Below are 25,311 nucleotides of genomic sequence, written 5' to 3' on the forward strand. Positions count from 1 at the left end.
TCCAGTGCAGCAGAGGTCCCTTCATTTAAAAAACCGGCCAGACTTCTGCAGTGAAAAACCCCTGCTGACAATTGAAGAAATTTCCCCTTAGAGACACGGCAAGCAGGGCCCTGACATTTCCAAAGGGCACCTTGGACCTCCCACCAGAAGGTAGATTAACAGGTCAAAAAGATAAATAACTTAAAATAGCCATACAAGAGAACTAGCCAAAACCTTTAATGCAGTAGAGACCCAAAAGGCCTTGGCCTTCATGTACCGATCATGTTTTTTCCCAGAAATATACATTACTTTGCAAGAGAAAAATTTCCATACAGCTTCCTAGGTATTTTGTTTTGGGAAGAAGCAAAACTTGAGTGGTTGACACCCACTTAGTTATAGTCTGTATCCCTAGCACCTTTCTGGATGCTTTTTAATACCTCAAAGTAAAAGCTATGTGCTATATTTACGAGTTACAGGGAAGTCAGGGTAAAAGGCCTGGACAATGTTTTCATGGTTTTCTGTTGCCACCAGGTATAGCGTGAACCGGCCCGTGGAAACCCACATGTCTGCAGCATCAAAGAACTTAGCTTCACAGACGCAGGTGAGCTTCTGCCTCCCGCGTTTATCTTCAGAGCTCATTTCTAGATACAAGAGTCTGGACGGGGAGAAGGGAGGGGTCTCTAGAGTTCAGAGCTGGCCAAGGTCCCCTCCTTGTTTGCAGGCTTCTCCATTCCGCCTTACCAGTACACAGGTTTTTAATTACAGCTTCTCATGGAGACTTCCAGTGATCTGACTAATTAGGTAATTTTAAGCTTGTCTCCACCACCATAATTAAACAGGAACCACACATAAGGACATGTGAAACAGCATTGTACCAGTGCTGTGAGGTCCATGGCTGCTGAGTTCAGCACTTGTGTGTATCTGATCGTTACAACATCCCCTCTCCCTGCCTCCCTGTGTAATGATGTGAAAGTTGGGTTCAAAATGGGGTTTGGGTTCTCTGAATTCTTTTGTACAAATTTTCACTGAACTAGCTATCAGCTAGCTATAGGCCAAATCATGGACCATTCAGTTATGCTATAAACACTTATGGAACTATGTCTATGGAGGGAGGTGGTTCCCAGGACACAGAGCTGGCTTAGATTTGGTCCCATCCTGAAGGGCCTTGTAACACCCTAGGCTTATAAAGACAGCGATAGGAACAAATAACTATAACCTGACGGAAGACAGAAGGTGAACTCGCTGAGCATTCTGAGCAAAGAGCTGTGTCAGAACACATATCCTATCCAGGGGGTAGGAAGGAACCCCTAGACAGGGACCAGGAAGGCTTTTCGGAGGAGGTGACATTCAAGTGGGGCTCTGGAGTGAGGCAGATACTAAACAGCTCAGAAGGAGAAAAAGGCACACAAACCACTATGACAGGATCAGCAAAGGCACCAGAGGCATGCTTCTCGGGGGAAGCAGGCAGTCAGCATCCCTCTCTGGTAGCTGGATCATAAGGCGATAGTGGCAGTGGCCAGAGACCCGCCCAGACAGGCACAAGGGCGCGAAGCAGGGGAAAAGCCGGGTTAGAGAGAGCCAGCTAGGAGGAGGGTGCAGGCTGCAGTGGGGCCAGGCCATGAGAGAGGGAGCCGCGGGAGAGAAGGGATTCGAGGGTGTGCTCACCGCTCACCACCGGAGGGCAGTGTGGTCGCTCCCGTGGAACGAGTGCCCTTGGACCCGGAGGCTTCTACCCAGGCCACGGCGAAAGGCTGGGGGAACTAGACTGCCTGAAGAGGAAGCAGCATTCTCCTTCGAGGAGGAAGGTGGTTTGAGGACAATGAGGATCCCTGGGGCCTCCCACTCATCTTGAAAGTGTGAGAATCTCTGGCTCGTCGCCTTGCTAGAGTCCCTCTGCTTCTGACCTGGGCTATTTCTCTTCTGGTTCTGTTTTCTATGCTTCATGTAGACCCAGTTCTTCCCAGAAATCATGTAGACAGTGACTGTTTGCCTTGTTTTGTAATACCACCCTGGGTCTCTGGGGTATCAGCAGGGAATTGAATCACCTTCATGTGGCTAAAAATCATGAAATTGATTTTGCAGGAGAGCATCGTTCCAAACCCTCTTGCTAAAGAAGAGCTGAATCTCCTGGCCAGGCTGATAGGAGGCATGGGGATTCAGAAACCCAGTGGCCCTGAGCCAGGATTCCGGTTGAATCTCTTCACCACTGATGAAGAGGAGGAGTATGTTTTCAACCTGTTTCTTTAAAGATCTATATAAAATCCCAAGTGTGATGAGAATCAAAAAATGACCATCATAAACCAAATAAGTGGTTCTTATCACTTATAAACACAGATGTACATAAAGATCACAAATGAAAGATCAGCAAACTCAACAACCTTAGTTAAAGAAGAATCCACTAGTTTTAAATAGCCTGACTCTTCTGGATTCGTTTAAAAAGTAGCTCTAATGTTTTATTTAGCAAAGCACAGCTCAAGAGAATTAGAAATCAAGATAATCATATTTAAAAAAAGACTGTTAAGAAACCAGAAGAAGGTTGGAGCATGACATCTTCAGGATGAGCAGTCTCCCCTAGAACCTATAGTGGTAGTAATTCACTGAGACTTACACAGTGATTTACAGTTTCCAGAGAACTTCTGCATTCATTATCTCATGCGACTGTTCTCACAACCAGATATTTGGGGTGAGGGTTGGTTGCCCTCCATTTCTCTCTCCGTTGGAGTGGCAGGCACTGCGGTAAGTACAGGGACCCAAGGATGGAGCATAACATCTGGAGTCCTCAAGTGCTCCCGGCGTTGTAGGAGCATGGACACGTGCACATGTCCCTCCAGCGCCATGTCACACGCGCTCCAGTGAGGGACACGGGGACTGACTTGGCCCCAGCAGACTGAAGAAATTGGCAGCTGAGCTGGGTCTCGGAGTTTGCCAAGCAGAGGAAGGGGAAAAGTTATTCTTGGCAGAGTTTAGTATGTGCAAAAGCACAGACACATAGAAGGACTTGCCTTCCTGGCGCGTAGGGTGCATTGGTGGGGGAAAGGGTAGAAAGTTGAAGAGAGAAAAAAAAAATAGGTTACCAGATTATCAAGGACCAATTTGCCACACTGGCAGGGAGAAAAATCCTAACCTTTGACCTGTTTCTCGACCCTCTTGTACAGACAAGCAGCGCTCACCAGGCCAGAAGAGTTATCCTACGAAGTTATCAACATCCAAGCTACTCAGGTGCGTGCAGGCGATTATACAAGTCAAATCTCATTCCCCTCCTGTTCTTATAATAACATTGAACTTCAAAGGCCCTCCCTCCTCCTTCCTCTCTAATCAGCACGTAACATAGTCCCTATCCTAACAAACAGGCGAGGAACCGAAGTGTATCACAGGGGTGGGAAAATGAACCACCAGCTGCACAGAGAGGCCGTCATGCCCACACGTTTCTTCATTCCCTCCCTCCTCTCACTCCTCTCACAGGACCAGCAGACGAACCAAGAGCTGGCGCGGATCATGGGGGAGTTTGAGATCACGGACCAGTCAAGGCGGAGCACCAGCAAGGGGGATGACTTGCTCGCCATGATGGATGAGTTATAGCTGTGCTGACCAGGCGCGCCTGCCCCTGCAGAGAAGCTGCTTGACGAGGACCCCGGGGGTGCCCCCCAGGGAACCACACGATGCTGCTAGTTTTCTACTAAGCGAAGCCCTTACCCTCTTGTTCCCCTTTCCGTCCTAATAAACTGTGCGGCTCTCCATCGGGAGCGCTGTCCAGAAGGCAACACACATATCCATATTTTCAGCAAAATATATTATGGCTTTGAAATTGGACCCTTCCCCGTTTTCTTCCTGGTTTTATGGCACTCGGAGCATCTGGAGCCCAGAATCAGCAAGACGGCACTCCTGTTGCCATCTTCATGACGAGCTTGGCTCAGGGGGACCTGCCGCTCACAGAGGCCCGTGGATCGTCACAAAATTTCAGAGCTTTCTGGGATGTCTTCTGCCTTGTGAGTCTGACATAAGGGGAAAAGGCAATCGCCTCAAACTGTCGGGGCCCAGTTTATGCAGCCTGGCACACTGGGAGCTGCCACCTCAGACGCAGAGGAAGCAAGGCCGTGACAGGGGATTCCTCACGCAGGCCCCACGCAGAGCCTGTGGGTGTCTGTGGTTCTCCACACGTCTCTCCACCCATATGTGGTGTGGGCTTATCCCATATGGAAATGTGTTCGCTCTTTAGCGTGATACGTCCTCCTTACCCCCAGAGTCTTCCTCTGCCACTTAGCGTTCTTGCCTTCTAAAGGCGCCCAGCGTGAGTTACCATGACAGCCATCTCCTCTGCTTCACCATTAGCGGCCAGGCAGAGCTGTAAGCTGGACGTGCGGGAAGCATGTGGTGTAACACTTTCCCTTCCGTGCACCAGATGAGTTAGTCAATACTTCCCTTGGCAGGATGCCAAGTCTAATTTGGATCCATGAGAAATGTCTCAGGCCAGGGCTGCCCTCATTGCTTCAGGAAGGAGGGTCAGCCCTCCCCCTCATGTTCATTCTGGACTGAGGAACTGGCAGCTCGAGGTCAGCCAACATCCAGAGGTTAAGGTCCATTCAGTCTCCTGGAAACAATATCTGGAACGGCAAAGGGTGGGAGAGGAACTGAGCTGAGCTGGTCACTGCCTGAGATTGAGCCGACCAGGACCACTCGGGACACCTGCACCCTAGTAAGAGTGGAGGCAAACATATTTCTGGAAAGCAAGGGTCAGGGTACCCATCCTTTAGCTTACCCAAGGCATAGGCTTTGGATCTGGTGTTGCTGTTATTGAGTTGTGTCTGACTCTTTGAGACCCCATGGACGTAGCCTGCCAGGCTCTTCTGTCCATGAGGATTCTCCAGGCAAGGATACTGGAGTGGGTAGCCGTGCCCTCCTCCAGAGGATCTTTCCAACAAAGGGATGGAACCCACATCTCCTGCCTTAGCAGGCGGGTTCTTTACCACCGAGCCACCTGGGAGACCCCAAACTGCTTCTTACAGGCTTACAAAGTGTCTTCAGTTTTAGTCTCTTGTAAGCAGATGACAAGTGCAGGGGAAGGCCTGGGTCTGGCTGCCACCGCACTGTGACCGACCTGAACTTCACCATCTGCTCCCAGCGTGTCCTGGGGCCTTGGAGGCAGCCTCCTCCCTCCACCTATCCCAGAGCCATGCCGATGATTTCAAACCTGCCTGTTGTCTCAGTGAATAAACAAGATACAGATCTCTGGTAAGGCAGCCTGCTGATGAGGCAATCTTTGAGTTTCGTGTCTCTAGTCTTACACAGATGTTGAGAAAAACAAGTTTATTTGCATTGTGGCTTAGGGCACCCAGAAAAAGCAGGGGAGTTGGGAGGGGGCAAAGGAAAAAGAAGACAAGGATTACCCTGGCAAGAATCTGGACTGAGTACTGACAAGACATCATGGTTCATTTAGCACCAGGCTGTGGGGTGCGAGGGCTTCCCTCGTGGCTGCCATGCGGGAGACCCAGGTTCGATCCTTGGGTTGGGAAGACGCCCTAGAGGAGGGCATGGCAACCTACTCCAGTATTCTTGCCAGGAGAATTCCATGAACAGAGGGACCAGGAGGGCTACAGTCCACAGGGTCGTAGAGTCAGGCATGACTGAGTGACTAACGCTTTCACCTGGGTTCTGAGGGTGTCACACAGCACTGCCCAGTTCGTTCCAAGGGAAGGGGCACCAGGATCCCCATCCCTGCCCCGAATTCGCCATGGCATCTTGGGCAGTTCCCTCAACAAGCCTCAGTTCCTTCCCTCATCTGTAAGAAACGGAAAGAACTAGTTCATTGACTCAAAGCCAGCTTGCCCCAGCTAAGTTGGTGAGTTTACAGATTCCTAGACCCTGCCCCAGGTGGGATCTGACAATTGGAATTTTACCCATGCCTCCCCCCAGCTCCATGCTTTGGGGGTATTTCTGCCCCAGTTCAACCTATGGTCAGGGAACTAGATTCCACATGCTGCAACTAAAGATCTCACATGCCACAACAAAGGCCGAAGACCCTGTGTGCCACAACTGAGACCTGGTGCAGCCAAATATTTTTTAAATTATTTATGTATTTGCAGCATGTGAGATCTAGTTCCCTGACCAGGGCTCAAACCCAGGTCCCCTGCATTGGGATCTCAGAGTCTTAGCCACTGGACCACCAGGGAATCCCCAAATATTTTTAAAATATTGAGAGTGAAAAAAAAAAAGAGAAAATAATAAAATATTGAAAGTGGGGCTTCCCTGGCAGTCCAGTGGTTGAGAGTCTACCTTGAAATGCAGGGCACACCAGTTTGGTCCCTGGTCCGGGAAGATCCCACACGCCACGGAGCAACTAAGCCCATGCCCCACAGCTGCTGAGCCCTCAGGGCACAACTACCGAAGTCCGTGTGCTTCAGAGCCGGTACTCCGCAACAAGAGAAGCCACTGCAATAAAGCCTGAGCACCACAGCTAGAGAAAGCCCACGAGCAACAAAGAAGACCCAGCATAGCCAAAAACAACTAAATAAAAATTATTTTAAAAATGGAGAGTGAAGGGGCAGGAAGAAAGGGAGGAAATGTATTTAGCCCTCAGTTCAAGGATGAAAGTAATGCCAGGCAAGATTAACTCACTTTTTTCCTTACACCCAGATCCTGGTAGGCAAGAAACACATTTTAGCATCACAACCAGATCCTGGAGATCCCTGAGTCTAAACAGGATCAGATCCCCTCATCCCCTTCCAACAGGTGTGTCACTCTGGTTTACATCCATGGAGACAAATTCAAGTCACAGGAAACTGTAGAAAGACAAATGCAAATTACAGGGGGGAAGTATATATATACTTTTTTCTTTTAACCATAATACCTAATTGTTCAGTCGCTCAATCGTATCTGACTCTTTGCGACCCCATGGACTGCAGCACACTAGGCTTCCCTGTCCTTCACCATCTCCCAGAGCTTGCTCAAACTCATGTCCATTGAGTCAGTGATGCCATCCAACCATCTCATCCTCTGTTGTCCCCTTCTCCTCCTGCCCGCAATCTTTCCCAGCATCAGGGTCTTTTCAAATGAGTCAGCTCTTTGCATTAGGTGGCCAAAGTATTAGAGATTCAGCTTCAGCATCAGTTCTTCTGAATATTTAGGACTGATTTCCTTTAGGATGGACTAGTTTGATATCCTTGCAGTCCAAGGGACTCTCAAGAGTCTTCTCCAACACCTCTGCTCAAAAGCATCAATTCTTTGGCACTCAGCCTTCTTTATGGTCCAACTCTCATGTCCACACATGACTACTGGAAAAACCATGACTTTGACTAGACAGACCTTTGTCAGCAAAGTAATGTCTCTGCTTTTTAATATGCTGTCTAGGTTAGTCATAGCTTTTCTTCCAAGGAGCAAGTGTCTTTTAATTTCATGACTGCAGTCACCATCTGCAGTGATCTGGGAGCCCAAGAAAATAAGGTCTGTCATTGTTTCCATTGTATTCCCATCTATTTGCCATGAAGTGATGGGACCAGATGCCATGATCTTAGTTTTTTGAATGTTGAGTTTTAAGACAACTTTTTCACTCTTCTCTTGCACCTTCATCAAGAGGCTCTTTAGTTCCTGTTCACTTTATGACGTAAGAATGGTGTCATCTGTGTATCTGAGGTTATTGATATTTCTCCCAGCAATCTTGATTCCAGCTTGTGCTTCATCTAGCCCGGCATTTTGCATGATGTACTCTGCATATAAGTTAAATAAGCAGGGTGACAATATACAGCCTTGATGCACTTCTTTCCCAATTTTGAACCAGTGTGTTGTTACATGTTCAGTTCTAACTGTTGCTTCTTGACCTGCATACAGCTTTCTCAGGAGGCAGATAAGGTGGTCTGCTATTCTCGTCTCTTAATAAAGAATTTTCCACAGTTTGTTGTGATCCACTTCATTAGCATAGTCAATGAAGCAGAAGTAGATGTTTTTCTGGAATTCTCTTGCTTTTTCTATGATCCAATGGATGTTGGTAATTTGATCTCTGGTTCCTCTGCCTTTCCTAAATCCAACTTGAACATCTGAAAGTTCTCAGTTCATGTACTAATACCTAATTATAAAGACCCAAATTAAAATCCAAAAATCAATACACCGTTTACCTACCCCTTCCTCCCTTTAGGTGGCGCAAGTGGTGAAGAACACACCTACCAATGCAGGAGACAGACACAGGTTTGATCCCTGGGTCGGGAAGATCCCCTGGAGGAGGAGATGGCAACCTACTCTGGTATTCTCGCCTGGAGAACTGCATGGACAGAGGAGCCTGGCTGGCTACAATCCATGGTGTCGCACAGAGTCAGACACGACTGAGGTATCTTAGCACATGCACATGCTTCTTCCCTTAAATCAAGCCTGGAAAACTCCTCTTGTGCTGCCAAATTCCTGGACAGCTGGCAGCGGAGGGAGTGGAAAGACCTGTTTTCAAGGGACTGGGCTGGAGACCCCTCTTCTCAGTTGAATCTTCCCTACCCAACTTCAGGATTCAATGCAAAGTAAATTCTCATATCATAGCCCATCTCTTTTCAAATGAGAATGTCATGATGCATTCCAAGAGCCAATGGAAATCATTCTGGATTCTTTGGTCACCTTGACACCTCCACCACCACCCCACATACACACATGCTACATCCTTTTTGTTTCTGGCCAGTGGTTCCTCTGCTGATAAAAATAACAGTATCTTCTCTGCTAGTTCCCAAAACCACAGGAAACCCGTTACATTAGGCCTAATGAGGTGTGGCCTTTTTTTTCTCATTATGAAGGTGAAGGACCTGCCAGGGTGTGTCATTAACACTAGTCCCATATTCTGGGAGAAAAATAAGAGGACTATTTAAAAAGTGACTTTTTGAAAATCACAGAGACAGCTGAAATTACAATAAAGGAAGTTGTTTAAATTCACATCTCTTACAAAATTCTTCAAAAGTCATTGTCTATAAACTTCATAAATTGTTTTCTCTTTATTTTTGGATTACTTGAAATGTAAAATTTTAAAACACACAAAGGATAAAACAAGTATTATAAACAAAGCTTTATAGACCTGGGGGCAGACCCAAGACTCCTAAATCCACATGCACATTGGCTTCAGATCCCTCCACCCTCCTCTGTAAAATTCCCCAACTTCTTTTTGTTTCTTTTTTTTTTTCAAATTGGAGGCTAATTACTTTACAATATTGTGGTGGTTTTTGCCATACATTAACATGAATAAGCCATGGGTGTACATGTGTTCCCCATCCTGAACCCCCCTCCCCCCTCCCTCCCCATCCCATCCCTCTGGGTCATCTCAGTGCACCAGCCCTGAGCACCCTGTCTCATGCATCGAACCTGGACTGGCGATCTGTTTCACATATGGTAATATACATGTTTCAATGCTGTTCTCTCAAACCATCCCACCCTCGCCTTCTCCTTTTTTTAAGGGGAAGAACAAAGATGCCCTCAGCTCAGGTTTTCTGGATAGCCAGAAGGCCTCCCAGCTTCAGTTACAACTGAGAAGATAATAACGTGCGTGGAATGCCCTCCCTCACCTCTCCCCCCTACCTTAGCACATCATTTACCTTTCTTACCCCCTACCCAGCCCCCTTTCTGCAGCTCAGAACTTCACCGAAAGTCACCGAAAGGTGAAAGGCCTCCAAGGAGCCCCTGGGTCCCACATGATTGCACACAGCCTGGCCTCAGCTCCTCCAGGACCTCCTCCACCCACCAGCTCTCCAGCCTTCCCATTGCTTCACCTCGCTCTCTCCCACACCCATAGCTTCTGTCATAACACTGTCCCTTTTCAGTCTCCAGCCCCAGCTTTGCTGGATTCAACTGCCTTCTCTGCTCCCCATTCTCCTGGGCCTGGTTCAAGACCCTTTTCTCCTTTTCTTACTATGTGCTTGTGTTCAAATCCTACTAATTTCTGACCACACTTCCCCTCTCTTCCTCAGTGGCTTCTTTTTTTTTTTTCCCTTGGCTATATTGGGTCTTAGTTATGGCACACAGGATCTTCAGCTTTAGTTGTGACATGCAGGATCTTTTGGCTTTGGTGTGTGGGATCTAGTTCCCTGACCAGGGATTGAACCCGGGCCCCCTGCATTGGAAGCAAGGAGTCTTATTGGCCACTGGACCACCAGGGAAGTCCCCCCTCAGTGGCTTCTGATTGAAGATCGCCCTCTGATACAGATGTTGATGTAGCCATTTTTCAAAGTCTGTCCGAATGGCTGGGGCAATTGCTGGAGGATCCTTATTTCACCCCTGGCGTTCCCCGCACCCACCCTGTCATCACACTCTCACCTCAGCTGTCATCTCCTGCCTCCATTTCTCACCCTCACCCTATCCTTTGCTCTCACCACCCCCATCCCTATGCTGACCACATTTTTATGTGCCCTGCAGTGCTTAGTCTGCATTCTTCTGCAAACTATTTTGCATTCCTTTTTTTCAGAGAGGCCATTACTTTGACCCCGTACTATTACCTCACAAATTTCCATATTCCCCTCTCTGGGCTGCAGGTTCACTTTTCCTGAGACATTCCATCACCTCACGCTTAGTGTCTAACATTGATGTCATTTTTATTTATTCAGGACATTCACTTTACTTTCAAAAGGCATGAGGAATCTGCTTGAATGTAATACAAAATAAGACAGTTCTCCATGGAAAAGAACCAGAAGCAATGAATAGAAGTTACCCAAAACTTCCTAACGATGGCGTAGAACACCTAGCACGGGAGTGAGTTGCTGGTCACTGGAATCTCAAGCAGTGGGGGAGGCTGGAGAGGGGATTTGGACCCTGGGTGGGAAGTTGGAGCAGGTGACCTGGGAATCACCCTAACTCTCAGGATTCTGTATCTTCTGACTGTTAGATACAGAACCACTATGAAATCATGTGCAGGGAACAGGGAAATTCAAGGCTCCTGTGAACGTGAAGTCGCTCAGTTGTGTCCGACTCTTTGGGACCCCATGGACTGCAGCCTACCAGGTTCCTTTGTCCATGGGATTTAACAGCAAGAATACTAGAGTGGGTTGCCATTTCCTTCTCCAGGACATCTTCCCGGCCCAGGGATTGAACCTGGGTCTCCCACATTGTAGGCAGACACTCTACCATCTGAGCCACCAGGAAAGTTCTCAAGGATCCTGAAATGAACTCAACTCAAGTGGGCCCTAGTCTGGGTTTGAGACTGCAAAAAAAAAAAAAAATGGAACTAATTCTCCACTGAGGTGGAGAAGGAATTTACTGAAGGGGCTTCAGGCAACTGACAGTTGTCAGGATGAGTGAAGGACCATGCAAAATGGCCAGGAACCAGGGACGGGGAGGCGGCATGGGAGAGCACGCCAGCAGCAGCAGCACCCGCAGGGATGAGGCACTGGATGATGCAGACACCAAGATGAAGCCTCAACAGTTCCTGCTGGTCTGTGTCCCTTGCTCCAGATTTGGAATCTGATAATGCCTGAGTTTAGGTCACCAGCCTGTGCCATAGCTGACAAGGATCAGAGACGATGTCTGCCCTTTAAACCATCTGGAGTGGGAACAGAAACTCACCTCTCACTGAAATTCACAGAATGGCAGATCTCCCCAAAGGTGGGGAAAGGAGTTCAGTGGGCTGTGTAGCCAAAAAATGAGATGCCCTCTACAGGTGTGAACCCCCTCCCAACCCTACCACTCTTATTCCTATCAATGGGCCATCAGTGTTAAAATGTAAATCATTGATTCCCCCTCCTGCAAACCAAACTCCAGGTTTAATCAGTCCCCCCAAGGATTCTGATTCACTCTCTTCAGGGGCTTTAACCTTGTTTCCATCCCACTGCCACCAGTTCATTCAGATCCCATCATCTCACCACATTCGTAAAACCATTGTTCCTCCTGAAACTGCTGTTTGTAGGGTGAAGCATCTCAGCCTCCTAGGACCTTCTCCCTGTCTCAACACCCAAGAGATGAGTAGGAGAGGTGAGATTTACATAAATAGCTATGGTAAATCTGCCTGCACCAAGAAAACATGTATCAAGCAGTATGCTATCAGCCTCACTCCCAATTGGTATTATCGAAGAAGACTTCAGAAAGGTACAGCCAGCCTTTGAAGGAGGGATTGGACTTAACATCTATAGATAAACAAGAGAGGATCCCAGGCAGACGAGCACAATAGCAAAGGCAGAGACAAGAGTGCAGGGCTTGCCTGGGAGTCGCTGAGTCTGACTTTAGGAGGGCATCGGGTCTCAACATCAGTGTGCACTGTTAGATGTGCAGATTCCTGGGCTCTACTCCTGATTCTGTAGGTGTGGGGTTTAACAAGCATTCCAGATAACATTAAGGCAACTGGTTCCCTGGGACTTCACTGGTGGTCCAGTGGCTAAGACTCTGCGCTCCCAATACAGGGGGCCTGGGTTCCATCTCTGGTCAGGAACTAGATCCCATATGCCACAACTAAGACCTGTCAAATAAATAATTTTTTTTTTTTAATGAAAGGAGATAAGAGGTTCCCTTATGTACATGGAGAACATTAGTAACCTTTTCAAGAGAAGTTAATGTGAGTAAAACTAAAAATACTCTTGAGAAGAAGCCAGATTACAGTGAGCTGAGTAAGTAGGTGAAAGCCCTCAGGATAGAGCGGCTGTTCTCAAATTTTCAGTCTCAAAACCCTTTTGTACTCTTAAAAAATTACTGAAAACTAAAGAATTTGTTTATGTGGGATATATATATATATATATATATATATATATAGTAATCACATATATATGAAATTGCAATAAGATTTTAAAATTAATTTCCTTTCAAATGACAGTAACAGGCCCATTATCATATTTCTATTTTAAAATAACTATATTTTTTTAAAATTTGGTGAGAAGAGTGACACTTTTATATTTTTGCAAATCTGTTTAATGTCTGTCCTACTAGAAGACAGATTCTCATATCTGCTTCTGCGTTCGGCCCATTGTGCTATGTCGTTCTGGCTGAAGTACAAGAAGAGATGGAAAAAGAAACGGCAATGCACTCCAGTATTCTTGCCTGAGAAGTCGCATGGACAGAGGAGCCTGGCGGGCTACAGCCTATGGGGTTGCATGAATCGGAAACGACTTAGCAACTAAACCACCACCACCACAAGAAGAAAATCCAGTCTCACGTAGAAATGGGGTTGGAAAAAGAACTCCCAATTGGAGAATCACTGATACCGAGGCCTCCCCTGAGAGGTTCAACTGTGGAAGGTAGGAAAAGAGTTGCTGCCAAGGAGGAGAAAGACGTTTTCTATCTTTAGGATAAGAAGAGACCAGCTGTGGTGAAGGATAAAAAAGGGGTGGTTTCTGAGAGAGGCTGAAACCAGTAAACGAGAGGCTAGAGGAATGACCTAACCCTAACCCATGGGGCTTCTCCAGTGTGCCAGCTGCTGCCACACCTTAACGGAGGTCGCGCAAACCTTGAAGGGGCGTGGCTCAGACGGCCCCCCCACCGGCTGTAGCCTGCCACTCTCCTGTGTCCGTGGGATTCTCCAGGCAAGAATACTAGAGTGAGTTGCCAGAAGGGGATCTTCCCAACCCAGGCTTCGAACCCGGATATCCTCCATTGCAGGAGGGACTCTTTACCGACTGAGCCGCCAGGGAACCTATTATTTCATTCCCTGAATGAAAGAATGACTCCAAAGGAGAAGAGAACCCAGTGACGTAGGCGGGGCAGCAGGAGGGCGAGTCTCGAGCCCGCGAGGCATTCTGGGGATTGTAGTTCCGGGCTCGCCGTGGGGAACGCCAGCTCTGCGCTCGGCCGCGCTCTCGGTGCTCCGGAAGTACCAAGCGGCCCCGCGGTTGCCATGGCGTCTTAATCCGGCAGCGAGAGGGAGGCCGCCCGGCTAGGCGCCCGCTAGTTTCGGCGGCGACGCGCAGCGGGACAGCGGAAGGAACCCGCGCGGCGGTCCTGGGGAGCCAGGGGCGGAGCGCGAGCGAGCCTGGAACCACGGAGGCGGCGGGAGCGGGGCCAGCGTCTTCCTCCCGGTTGCTGAGTTTAGCACCTCTTCCCAAGCCCACTCCCACGCTCTGTGAGTAAAGGGTCGTCACCATCCCCATTCTAGGGACGGTCTAACAGGCTTGAAGAAGCCAAGTAGCTTTCTGGAGGTCGACCCTCCTAGGAAGTGAGCGAGCCCGGTCCTCGGGCCCAGACCTGCCTCTTTGCAGTCACTGTGCTCCCCGAAACCTAGTTTGAGCGGATACGCCTGGTGAAACCTGGGTGGGGTCGTTAAGAGTCTTCCGGCCCAACTCTTAGCACCTTGTCAGTGGAGTGGGTAGCTAGCTTGCCACACTTCATGCCACCCTGCACAGCCCTGTCGGGATCCTGAGTGAAGTCTTTTTTTTTTTTTTTTTCCATTTATGTTTATTAGTTGGAGGCTAATTACTTTACAATATTGTAGTGGTTTTTGCCATACATTGACATGAATCAGCTATGGATTTACATGTGTTCCCCTTCCCGATCCCCTCTCCCGCCTCCCTCCCATCCCTCTGAGTCTTCCCAGTGCACCAGCCCTGAGCACTTGTCTCATGCATCCAACCTGAGCTGGTGATCTGTTTCATCCTTGATAGTATACTTGTTTCAGTGCTATTCTCTCAGAACATCCCACCCTTGCCTTCTCCCACAGAGTCTAAAAGTCTATTCTGTACATCTGTGTCTCTTTTTCTGTTTTGCGTATAGGGTTATGTTACCATCTTTTTAAATTCCATATATATGCGTTAGTATACTGTATTGGTCTTTATCTTTCTGGCTTACTTCACTGAGTGAAGTCTTAAGGAAAGAAATTCAAACACCTGGCACTCAAGGTCTGAAAATGGGGGATGGATGAGACAAAGTTACATTAATACAGCATATAAGCGTGTCGAAAGCAAAGGAAGATACACTCAGTGTGGTGAGAACCTGTTAACCTCACCTGTTGGTTTAATAGATGTGGAAATAGGTTCAGAGACATTAAGTAACTGGCCTAGGTCTACAGAGTGTGGGTGGAGTGGGGATTCCAACCTCCGTTCCTCTACCTTCAATACCTATGTGCCGTATATGCTACCATTTCCTTTTTTTACAGTTGTCTAAATTCCTGGCTACAGGGCAGCAGCATCGTGTGGACCAGTCGTTCTCAGTGGGCCCTAGACCAGCAATATCAGCATCGGCTGAGAATATGTTAGAAATGCACATTTTTGGGCCCCACCTCAAACAGACTGAGTTAGAAGGGAGGGGGGGAATCCTTTAACCCCTCCTGCAGGTGACTCTGATGCACACTAATGTCTAAGAACTGGTGAAGCGATTCATCTAGGGCTCATGTTAAAATGCAGATTCTTTGAGTAGATCTGGCAAAAGCCTGGAGATTCTGCATTCCGAAACAAGCACCTGGGTGATGCTGAAACTGCTGGTCCACAGACCATACTTTGAGCAACAAGGGTATAAACTACACTTTAGAGGAGTGGTTCTCAAGCTCCTTGTCTATGCGTTTAGATGCACATTAGAATCACCTGGGGAGCTTTTACAAAATAGGGTACCTGGGCCCCACCCCTGACCAAATGAATCAGATCCTCTGGGGTGTGGTGACCAGAAACTCACTGGGTGATTCTCACAATGAGGGTTCAGAACTCTGGGTGTGGGAATTGGAGCTGGGCAGCCATGGATTTGAATCCCAGCACCTTAGGCCAGTTACTTAACCTCTCCTGGCCTGATTTTCCTTGTTTATAAAGTGAGTGTAAGTGATGCTTGATTTGCAAGGTGTTGTGAAGATTCTGTAAGGTGTGTCCATGGAAGCACCTAAGGGTGTTCCATAGACATAAAAATTGGTGGGCAGACCTGGGGAAGTCTGGGCTGGGGATTTTGTGCTAAAAGCTGACATCGGTAAGTGAGCACCCACACTCCCTAGCCTGCTTCAGCTCCCCTGTGTGTGCCCCTCCCAGAGCGAGCAGCCCACAGCGTGGAAGAATGGAGGTGAGCCACTCGGTGAAGGAGCGGACCATCTCTGAGAACAGCCTGATCATCCTGCTGCAGGGCCTCCAGGGCCAGGTCACCACCGTGGACCTGCGAGATGAGAGCGTGGCCCACGGACGCATAGACAACGTCGATGCTTTCATGAACATCCGCCTGGCCCAGGTCACCTACACAGACCGTTGGGGGCATCAGGTGGAGCTGGACGACCTCTTTGTGACAGGCCGGAACGTCCGTTACGTCCACATCCCCGACAACGTGAACATCACCGCAACCATTGAGCAGCAGCTGCAGATCATCCATCGGGTGCGTTACTTTGGCAGCAAGGGGCAAGGCCGGCAGGAATTTCCCTCCAAAAACTCTTGAGTGAGCCTGTCCCGGTCCCCACTCAGGTTCCTCCAGATTTCTTCTGAGCCAAAGCCTGCTCTCCCTGCCCACCCAGAACCTGGGAGGGGAGCAGGGCCAGCCCAGAAGCTGGTGTCTGATGGGCATCACCTGTCACAGCTGCCTTTCTCAGGGTCTCACCTCTCAGACTCACCCGGGGACCCGGAATTTTAGTTATCTGACTGTGGCCTTGGGGTAGATGACAATCCCCGCTTTGGATCATTATTTATCTGAATCTCTAATTTACTGATTTAGGGACTGTGTCAGATAGTTTTCAACCCTCTTGCATTGAGGATTATTAAATACGCTGGGCCTGAGGGGCCCCATTTCTCTTGTAATTGTGTTTGTTTTCTCATGAAACAAAAGGAGGATGCAGACACGTCTCTGCCTCCTGCTTTCTGCTCTGTGCTGGGCTCCCTGTTGGTCTTGTGTCATAGGGTGCTGGGTTGCAAGCGTGGCTGCACTTTGGAGTCACCTGGCCCACCCTCATCTACTTGGCTTTAATTGGTATGAGGTGTGGCCTAAGCAGTGGGATTTTTTTCTTTTTTTTAAGTTTCCCAGGTGATACTAAATATGCAGCAGAGTCTGAGGATGTGTATGAGAGGCTTTCAGTCTGGTCGGGGAAAGCGACTCTTCTGTTCAGATTTCCCGTTGGAGAGCTTGTTCATCTCAGTGCTCTTTCCTGGGGGGGAGCCTGGAGTAATCCCGGACCCTCCCCTCAAGTGTAGGGGCTCATCCAGCAGCAGGAAATCAGGCTCTGATTCTGATGTGAGGCCCCTGGGAAAGAAGAGGGTCTCAGGATGAGAACCCCAGCCTTTGTTGTAACTGCCTCCCCGAGCCTTAGCTGCCCTGCCACAGGCCAACTACCCTCTCAGTGAAAGCGACTCTGTCCCGTGGAACCAGAGAGTTTGCCTTCATCAAACAAACATCCACAGAGCAGCTGCCATGTGTCAGGCCTCCTGCTGAGCGCACGTTGTCCAACAAGCTCTGGTCCCTTCTGGAGAGGGATCTAGAATCTAGGGCTGGAGGTAGACATTTCCTGAGGGAGACTGCAGAGCGGTGTTCATTTGGGCACAGGCAGCCCACAGTCATTGCATTTACATTCTAATCCAGTCTGTTTAAGTGTTGTCCCTGGACCATCTCAGCAGAACCAGCTGGAATGTCTAGAAGAACCACCTTTCTGGATCCCCAGATTGAAAACAGAATCTGGAACCTGAAGATTTGCTTTATTAACACCCACCCACCCATCTACCATGAGTCCTTTGCCTGTTGTATTTCTTCTATTGCCCAGAGGCCACAGGGGAGAACAGTGGACCTGAGCAGGGAGAAAACCACAGCTCTGAGTTGCCAGGCCTCTCTGATAGCTAGAGTTAAGGAGAGCAACACGAGAAGACCACGGGTAAGAGAAACCAGCGGGCAGGTGCAGAAGGGAGTCGTCACCGTGGAAATGTCTGTTCTCACAGCCAGTGGGGCGACAGCACCTCCGCCAGTGTGATGAGCTGGCGGGGAGTCTCCCCACACGGCCACTGTCACAGACATTTCCCACGTGTCTGCAGATGCCGCCACACTTGAAGAGGGCCCGGGCTGGGAGTTCAGCCTAAAGGTGGAGGAGAGGTAGGCCTGGCTCTGCCTTCAAATGGTGTGCAGGGGTGGGGTGGGGGCATCAGAAGGGAGGAAGGGCAGCTTCTGCATCCTCCAAAGATCAAGGGAAAGCCTAGCATGGATAGCTGAGAAGAAGGGCTCTGAACCCATTCCATAAGTTCTGTAAGCATTGTGCACAGACCCCAGTGGGCCTCTGTGCTTCCAAAGACAGGTGGGAGGCAGGGTACCAAGACCTTCTGAGATACACTAATGCCAAGGCCCTGGGGTAGAGCACAGCTGTGTGTTCAAGCCCCAAGGTTATGGGTCTTGGCATCTGGTCCTGGACTGCTGGGAAATTGACCAGGGCCCAGGTAGGGGTGAGGGAAGCTCAGTGCCCACCAAGCTATGGCAAGCCACGGGTTATTCATTCCACAAGTAATTTGAGTCACAGTGCCAGCTACTGAGGGAACAACAAGAGAGACAGGGGTCCTGCTCTCAGGGAGCTGACACTCTGGAGGGGGAGATGAACAAAGAAAACTAAACAGACAGGAAGGAAATAAACAGGGCACATGGAGAGAAAATAGGTGGTTTTATTTCCAAAAGTGTAGTCTGAAGAAGTTAAATTTAAACTGAGAAGGCGCCTACCATTTAAAGAGCCAAGGGAAGGCAGAAGAAATCGCCAGTGCAAAGGTCCTGAGGTGGGAAAGCTTGAGGGTTGGGGGCAATAACCAAATACCACTGTGACTGTTGGTGGAGGAGAAGGAGGCAGGTGAGACAGGAGAAATGGGAAAGAGGTGAGGCAAATGATACAGGGCCTTGTGGGTCAGGAGTATAGCTGGTTTCAATCTCAAGTGTCTAAGAAATATAACTTGAATTTTCTCTAACTCAACCGAATTTATATTTTGCTTTACTCAGCCAGAGTGGCAGAAACTTAGTTGTAGTCAACTCAGCAGAGTTCCCCATCACTTTCTTTGAAATCGGTTGAATTCTAGGGCACTTCCTTTCAAGATGCCAAAGCGTGGGAAGGGCAGTCCCACTAGCATCCCCGAGATGTCCTGGTTTTGTCCTGGTCTTCTGTCTTCAGCCCACTCAGGATGTGGCCAAGGCGCTCCTTCCTCACCTCCCGTCCGATTGTAACCCATCCCTGTCTTGGTGTTCAGACTCTCACTCTTGCCGGTCAGGCCCAGCAAGTTCCTAGGGTCTTGGGTGAGTTGGGCCCCATTTGCCCCAGTGCGACACACAGGGTTCTGTTACTTCTTGGCACTCCACCAGGAAAAGAAGTACACGTCTTCCTGCTTCCCGGGCCCTGAGACCCAGCGGGTGCCCTCTAGCTCAGAGGCTGAGCTGCTCTATTCTCAGGGACCACCCCCTCAAGTCTCAGTCTCCCAGATCCCCCTCCTTACAGTTTTCTAAATTTAGATCCGCACAGATATTCTTTCCATCCCTCCCTGAAGGCAAGCAAGGCTTTTAGAATTCAGAAGCTAAAAATGAACTCTGCATTCTGGTGTGTCATTTGTTTCCTGGTGTAATGAATGCATAGTAACCTAACTGCATACAGGAAGGGCCAAGGGACACCAAGGAAGACAGGAAAAATGTATTTCAAAATGTCATTGTCCCATTGAGGTTTGGGTTTTGTGGTCATCGCTGCAGCCTTTGTTCAAGCCTGCACATGACTGAGCACTCAGGAATTCTGAGTGAAAGGGCATATCCAGGCCACGCAGAGAAGAGGACAGGAGGCCCACTCACCTGGGGAAGGGGACTACCCGGGCTCTAAGGAGAACTGGGTGGTCTGTGGCTTGACATTCAGTTCCCTAGGGTGGTGCGGCATCTCCAGCTCTCAACTGGATGATACCCACAGAAGAACATCCAGTTCAGTGAGTTCCAGTCTGGAATGCCTAGCTGAAGGGTCCCTGAGGGCAGCAGGAGTCCCTTGAGCTCTTATCAGTGTTCTAGAAGGATCAGAGGAACAGGCACATAGTATGTGAACGTTAACCAAGCTGACTTGGTCTCTGCTTTGGGCTGGAATTACACCAACAGCATGATGGGCCACTGGCTTCTTCTTCTGATCACAAGCTCTTATAACTGTAGTATGAAGCTATAATGAATGAAAAGGAAGAAATGACTTGATGGCAGGTTGTACAAAATCTTACCAGATATGAGGCTCATGTAGATGGAAAATACTAAAAGAGGCTTTCAAGGTGGCAATATTGGGAACCCCTGATCCAGTCCAATTCTGTCATTTTTCAGTTGAGGAAGCTGAGATCCTCTTTCTTTAGGAGGAAGGTGGAGGGGTCTCCCTCTGTCCCATAATTAAGATAATGGCAGAATGCCAAGATGGTCACCACAAGTAACTACTGCTTATTGAATCTCACTGTGCCCCAGGCCCTGTGCCAGGGGCTCCGCGTGCTCCAGGAGGGCAGAGCTGTGGCCTGTTTGGTCCCACACTGGTCTCCAGCATCCAACTCAATGCTCTGCACACAGCCGGCACTCCATAAACCTTTGTGAAATGAAAGAATCATCTCATTTCATCATTACAACAACCCTAGAGGTTTGTTTTAGTAGCCCCATTTTAGAGAGAAGCAAACAAGCCCAGAGAGGTTACTTGACTTGCTCAAGGTCACAGAGCCAGTGAACATCAGGGTGGGGATTTAAACTCAGGTCTGTATGCCTGAAACTCCATGATCTTTACTACTACACTGCACTGTTCTGCCTCCCAGCATTCCTGACACTGGTAACCAGGTAAGATAAGCGATGCCTTGATGATTCAGTGGGTAAAAGAATCAGCCTGCAATGCAGGATACACAGGAGGTTCAGGTTTGATCCCTGGGTCAGGAAGATCCCTTGTGCCTGGAAAAGTCATGGATGGAGGAACCTGGCAGGGTACAGTTCAGACAGTCGCAAAGTCGGACACAGTGGAGTAACCAGGCATGCTGCTCACAGTGATGGTACCCAGCCACCAGGTACGGGCCTAGCACTCAGAACTTGCATACCTAGGTTCTAGGAGCTTGGCCACAGAGAACCCAGACGTCAGCCAGTAGGAAAGGTTTGCTGGGTTCCAGAAGCCTGAGGAAGCTCCCCAGGGTTGAAGGTCTCCTCCTCTCCTGTAATAGGCAGATCTGCCTGTACATCGTCAAGCAACCGTCTCATGCTGTTGTGACAGGTGTCACTTTGTTATGGCAGCGTTGTCTGCCAATATGCCCAGAGTTGGAGAGCCAGCAGGAGAGTACGTCACTGTGTGTGTGTGTGTGTGTGTGTGTGTGTGTGTACACGTCACTGTGTGTGTGTGTGTGTGTGTGTACATCACTGTGTGTGTGTACGTCACTGTGTGTGTGTGTGTGTGTGTGTGTGTGTGGTGTCCTCATGTTGGTATCCTGATGACAGTTTTTCATTTCCTCTGGCTGGCACCTTTCCTTTCTATTCATTACCTCTCCTACTCCCCGCTTTCTCTTCCTTCTCCTCCTCCCCTTCGTTAAAATCCTATATTTTGAATCAGCTGAGAGCCTCCTGGGACTGGGGATGGCGATGTCAGCTCTAAGTGATTCATCTAGCTGATAATTAGAGCTCTGGAAAACCCAACATTCATTCCTGTCAGAGCTTCAGGAATCTCTAGGCTTTTCCCTTTGTCAGAGAGAAGAGCTTGGGGGGCCGGGACCAGCGTTTTTGTGCCTACTTTCAGCCCTCCACTGTACTGAAGCTCGCTGAGGAGTATGAGCACTCTTAATTCACTAGGTCCCATGAGAAGCTGTTGCCACACTCACTGGATCCTCACAGTGAGCCCACAAAGTGTTATTCCTATGTTGACAGATGGGGATGATTAGGGAACTTGCACAGTCACTGAACTTGTAAGAGACACAGCAAGGGCTCAAATCCAACCTTTTTGGAATCTGCCAGACTTGGTTCAAATCAGCTCTGCCATTATTAGCTGTGTGTCTTTGGTTACTTTCCCTCTCAGAGTTCTAGCTGCTTCATCTGTGAACAGACTCCTTAACGCTGATGTCTCTAAAGTGCCTGACACAGTGTCTGACATGATACTGCTGTTTCGGTTACTACTGTTACTCAGCCCTTTCAGCTCAGTGTGCGCTAGGCGTTTAGAGACAAAGACAAGGACACAGGAGGCAGCCAGACTCACATCAGCTCTCACGTCCTGGCAGTCACTGCCTGTGTGGAGATGACAAATGCGTGCATACACGTAAGTGCTTGGCCACACACCCTAGGAAAATCCGGAGCCGTGCACACAGGCTTCGACACGTGTGCCCACATGGATACAGAATAACACAGCTGGAAAGAGACTCAGGAGTTAGTCATATACAGCTAGCATCCTGGCTCACACCTCGGAGACAAAGGAGTGGGTCCATGATCGCGGGTACTGCCACCACAGCGCCCTTCTAGCTGCTTCTGCATGCCAGCGGAGGGAAGCCAGGCTCTCGGAGGGCCCCAGTGAGTCATCAGCCTGATGCAATCCCTTTAAAGGGCTCATCTGCTGGTGCAAGAAGCTGATTCATGGAGGGCGTGGTTGCTGGAGAAGGAGGAGAAAGGGACCGAAACTGCAGCAGGAGGGGCTGAGGTTAGGTGGCTGGAATAGCTAACAGGAACTCTTCACTGTTAACCTGCCTGGTCGAGACTCTAGGGGTCTTCAGATTGAAGCGGGATTTCTACAAAAGCGAGGGGCCCAGAGGGAAATGAAATGTGAGGGCTACGGCAGGAATTCCTGTCATTGATGAGCCCCACAGCAGCGCTCGCCGCACAAAGCTCCAGGAACCGAGAAATGGGGGTCAAGAAAGAGCCACTTTTCTGACAAAGATACTACAACCGGCCGATCTTTCAACTGCTGGAGAAGTCTCCAGACCCGGAGGGCGAGTGTAGGGCACGCGAGGCTCAGTGGAGTAGCGGCGGGGGCGGTGCCTCCGGCCCAGCCTCACCGCAGACTTAGATAAGCGGTAAGTACCGCCCCTTAGAGTCTCAGTCTCCAACCGTTTCCCAGATTTCAGCCTGAGCCCCACCTTGAACCAATCGTCAGTCGGATTCTGGTCGCTTGGCTGAAGGCTTCCGCCCTTCGTCAAGATGGCGCCCAATCCCTGAGCCGTGGGCTGTAGATACGGGCAAGGGGCGGGGCTGCGGCCCGTCGGGGAGGAGGGGGCGGTGCGTCACTTCCGTTGTCAGGTGGCGGCGCTGCAGCCATGGAGGGAGGCGGCGGCGGCGGCGGCGGCTGCTCGGGAGGCTGCGCCGGGAGACGGCGGTGAGCGGCTCCCACGCCCCTTGCCCGGCCCCGGTCCCCCGGGACGGAGCGCCGAGCAGCCCCGGCTCCGGGCTACGGACTATGGGCGAGCAGCGCTGAGCACCGGGGGAAGGTGAGGGCAGGGGTCCCGGAGCGGGAGCCGGGAGCCGGGCCGGGGATGCGGGTTGGAGGGGGCGGGCCTCAGCGGCCGTGGCAAGGGGACCAGGGTGACAGCCTGCCGCTGTCCGGCTCGACAGAAATGACAACAGCGAACCCGCCGTCCTCGGCTGGGGTCTGCTCTTCCCAGGGGGCGGGGGAGGAGGCGGGGGCCCCTGCGCGCCGGGTACCGGGTGGCCACAGGGTGTCTCGGTCCCGCCGCAGCCCTGGGAGACGGCACAGCTCAGCCTGGCCTGGAGTCACTTGGTCAGTCAGTGAAGGCTTAGGTTTTTCCCAAGAAGCACCCTCTGCCTCTCAATACTGCCTGATCCCGAGAGTGACTTGAGAGTTGGAACGAGTCCCCGGAGAGCTTCTTCTCCAGCCCGGGCTTTCTCCACGAGCGCTCACCCATTGGCACCGGCACCGTCGCTGCTGGAGAATTTCGAGTCCCGGGCGGCGTTCAGGTGCGGGTCCGAGCTACCTGCTTGTCGGTGCTGTGTTTGACCGGCCTTTTCCGAGGAGAGAGGCTGCTGCTGTGGTCACTGTTTCACCTGCCATGCCCCAACAGGCCCGCCCAGTCCCACGGCGCTTGGCCCCACCTTCCAGTCAGTAGGTAGGGGCATCGGGATTCCCTCCAGACGTCGAGTACCCTGCCTGCCACCCCCACTCCCTAGATTTGATGCCCGTTTGTTGGCGGAAGGAAGAGACGACAGCCGCCTTCGTTGGCAAGGTAGACTTTGCTCAGTATTAAGTCACAGGAGGAAACCGGTTGGCTCTGCTTGGTTTTGAGAGCAATGAAGAAGAGGGTAGTCACTCTGGGCTGGGCACTTTCTCTCTTCGCTCAGCTTTGCATGAGATAAGGAAGAGAAGGATATGCAGTTGTAAGGCCAAAAGAACCCTTGTTTGTAAACAGCGCTTGTGAGCTGGGCCAGTGCTCCTTGATGGTTCTGCTGTGCCAGCTGTTTGTCCCTTAAACCTAAGACATTGTGGAGATGGCCCTTGTTCATACATTCATTCATTCATTCCCCACAATAGCACGACAGCAGCAGTGTCCTTGCCTGGAGAGGCAAGTACTCTGTATTACAGATTAAGAGTTGCTTTGGAGCCAGACCTCCTGAGTTCACATTCTAGCTCTGCAGCTTCCTAGCTGTGTGGCCTTGGGCAGATTGTTTAACCTCCCTGCGCCTCAGTGTTCTCAGCTATAGAACAGGACTGATAACACAGAGTTACTGTGATGATTTTAAAAGTTAACACATGCAAAACACATAGAACTATGTCTTCCACATAATGAGTTCAGTGAATGTTAGCTAATCTTATTTCAAGAAGCTCATGGTCTGGTTAAGGGAGAAAGTGACAGTGTTAGTCGCTCAGTTGTATCCAACTCTTTGTGACCCCATGGACTGTAGCCCACCAGGCTCCTCTGTCCATGGAATTCTCCAGGCAAGAATACTGGGGTGGGTTGTTATGCCCTCCTCCAGGGGATCTTCCTGACCCAGGGACCAAACCCTAGTCTCCTGCATTGCAGGATTCTTGACTAACTGAGCCACCAGGGAGACTGACCTGTAAACAAATCGTTGAAACATTGTCTAAAAAAAATTAGTATCAGCAAGAACAGAGGGCTGTGGGAGTCCAGCAAAAGAAGCTTCTAGCTCAGCCTGAGTTGGGGGGTGGGGGTAGGTTTTGGGAAGGCTTGGAAGAAGTGATGATGCTGGGACTGTATCTGGAAGGATGGGAAGGCTCAGCCAGGTAAGAATAAAGGGGCAAGGTACTCCACTTCGACATCTAAACTCAAAATTTATCCCAGAAACCTCAGATTGTTCAGTAGGTGGTATGAAAGTCAACCTAGTGCCAGGTGAAGCAGTACAGGTTGACAGAGGAATGCCACATTAACAGTTTGGAAGTTTGTACCAAGGGCAGTAGGGAGCGAGGGAAACGGATTGAAGCAGAGGAGTGTCGTGATTGGACTTGTGTTTTAGAATGCTCTCTCTGGAGCCTCAGCAGGAGAGAAGGGAGAGGAGGGGAGAAGCTTAAAACACTGGAGACCTCTTCAGAGGTTACCGCAGGGCAGGCCTCCGAGAGAAGAGAGATGGGGTGGG

The 25,311-nt window shown here is 49.9% G+C and overlaps 3 protein-coding genes and 1 long non-coding RNA gene across 8 annotated transcripts in view; 3 read left to right on the plus strand and 1 right to left on the minus strand.

The window, feature by feature from the left end:
- The window catches only part of OSCP1 (organic solute carrier partner 1), a 27,845-nt gene extending 24,056 nt beyond the window's left edge, over positions 1-3,789 (plus strand). For both annotated transcript variants that reach the window (XM_043461878.1, XM_043461877.1), the window contains 4 exons: positions 511-580; positions 2,062-2,201; positions 3,135-3,198; positions 3,442-3,789. In XM_043461878.1, the coding sequence (XP_043317813.1) occupies positions 511-580; positions 2,062-2,201; positions 3,135-3,198; positions 3,442-3,558 (391 nt within the window). In that variant the 3' untranslated portion in view covers positions 3,559-3,789. The remainder of the gene's footprint in view (positions 1-510; positions 581-2,061; positions 2,202-3,134; positions 3,199-3,441) is intronic.
- Positions 1-4,339, minus strand: part of LOC122437217 — a 13,088-nt gene extending 8,749 nt beyond the window's left edge. The window contains exon 1 of the long non-coding RNA XR_006268193.1: positions 4,215-4,339. This is a non-coding gene — a long non-coding RNA (uncharacterized LOC122437217). The remainder of the gene's footprint in view (positions 1-4,214) is intronic.
- Positions 4,340-13,657: 9,318 nt separating this feature from the next.
- LSM10 (LSM10, U7 small nuclear RNA associated) lies at positions 13,658-16,601 on the plus strand. Its single transcript, XM_043461880.1, has 2 exons — positions 13,658-13,969; positions 15,852-16,601. Exon 2 carries the CDS (start codon positions 15,877-15,879, stop codon positions 16,243-16,245), a length of 369 nt encoding a protein of 122 aa, XP_043317815.1. The 5' UTR covers positions 13,658-13,969; positions 15,852-15,876; the 3' UTR covers positions 16,246-16,601.
- A 5,761-nt stretch (positions 16,602-22,362) lies between these two features.
- The window catches only part of STK40 (serine/threonine kinase 40), a 37,342-nt gene continuing 34,393 nt past the window's right edge, over positions 22,363-25,311 (plus strand). For 3 of the 4 annotated variants that reach the window (XR_006268195.1, XM_043461881.1, XM_043461883.1), the window contains exon 1: positions 22,996-23,192. The gene's annotated coding sequence lies outside the window, so the exon portion shown is untranslated. Of the gene's footprint in view, positions 22,782-22,995; positions 23,193-25,311 lie in introns of those variants that run through there. The other variant, XM_043461882.1, reaches the window with a different exon arrangement.

The sequence above is a fragment of the Cervus canadensis genome, chromosome 2 (genome assembly GCF_019320065.1).
Source record: "Cervus canadensis isolate Bull #8, Minnesota chromosome 2, ASM1932006v1, whole genome shotgun sequence".
Taxonomy (NCBI): domain Eukaryota; kingdom Metazoa; phylum Chordata; class Mammalia; order Artiodactyla; family Cervidae; genus Cervus; species Cervus canadensis.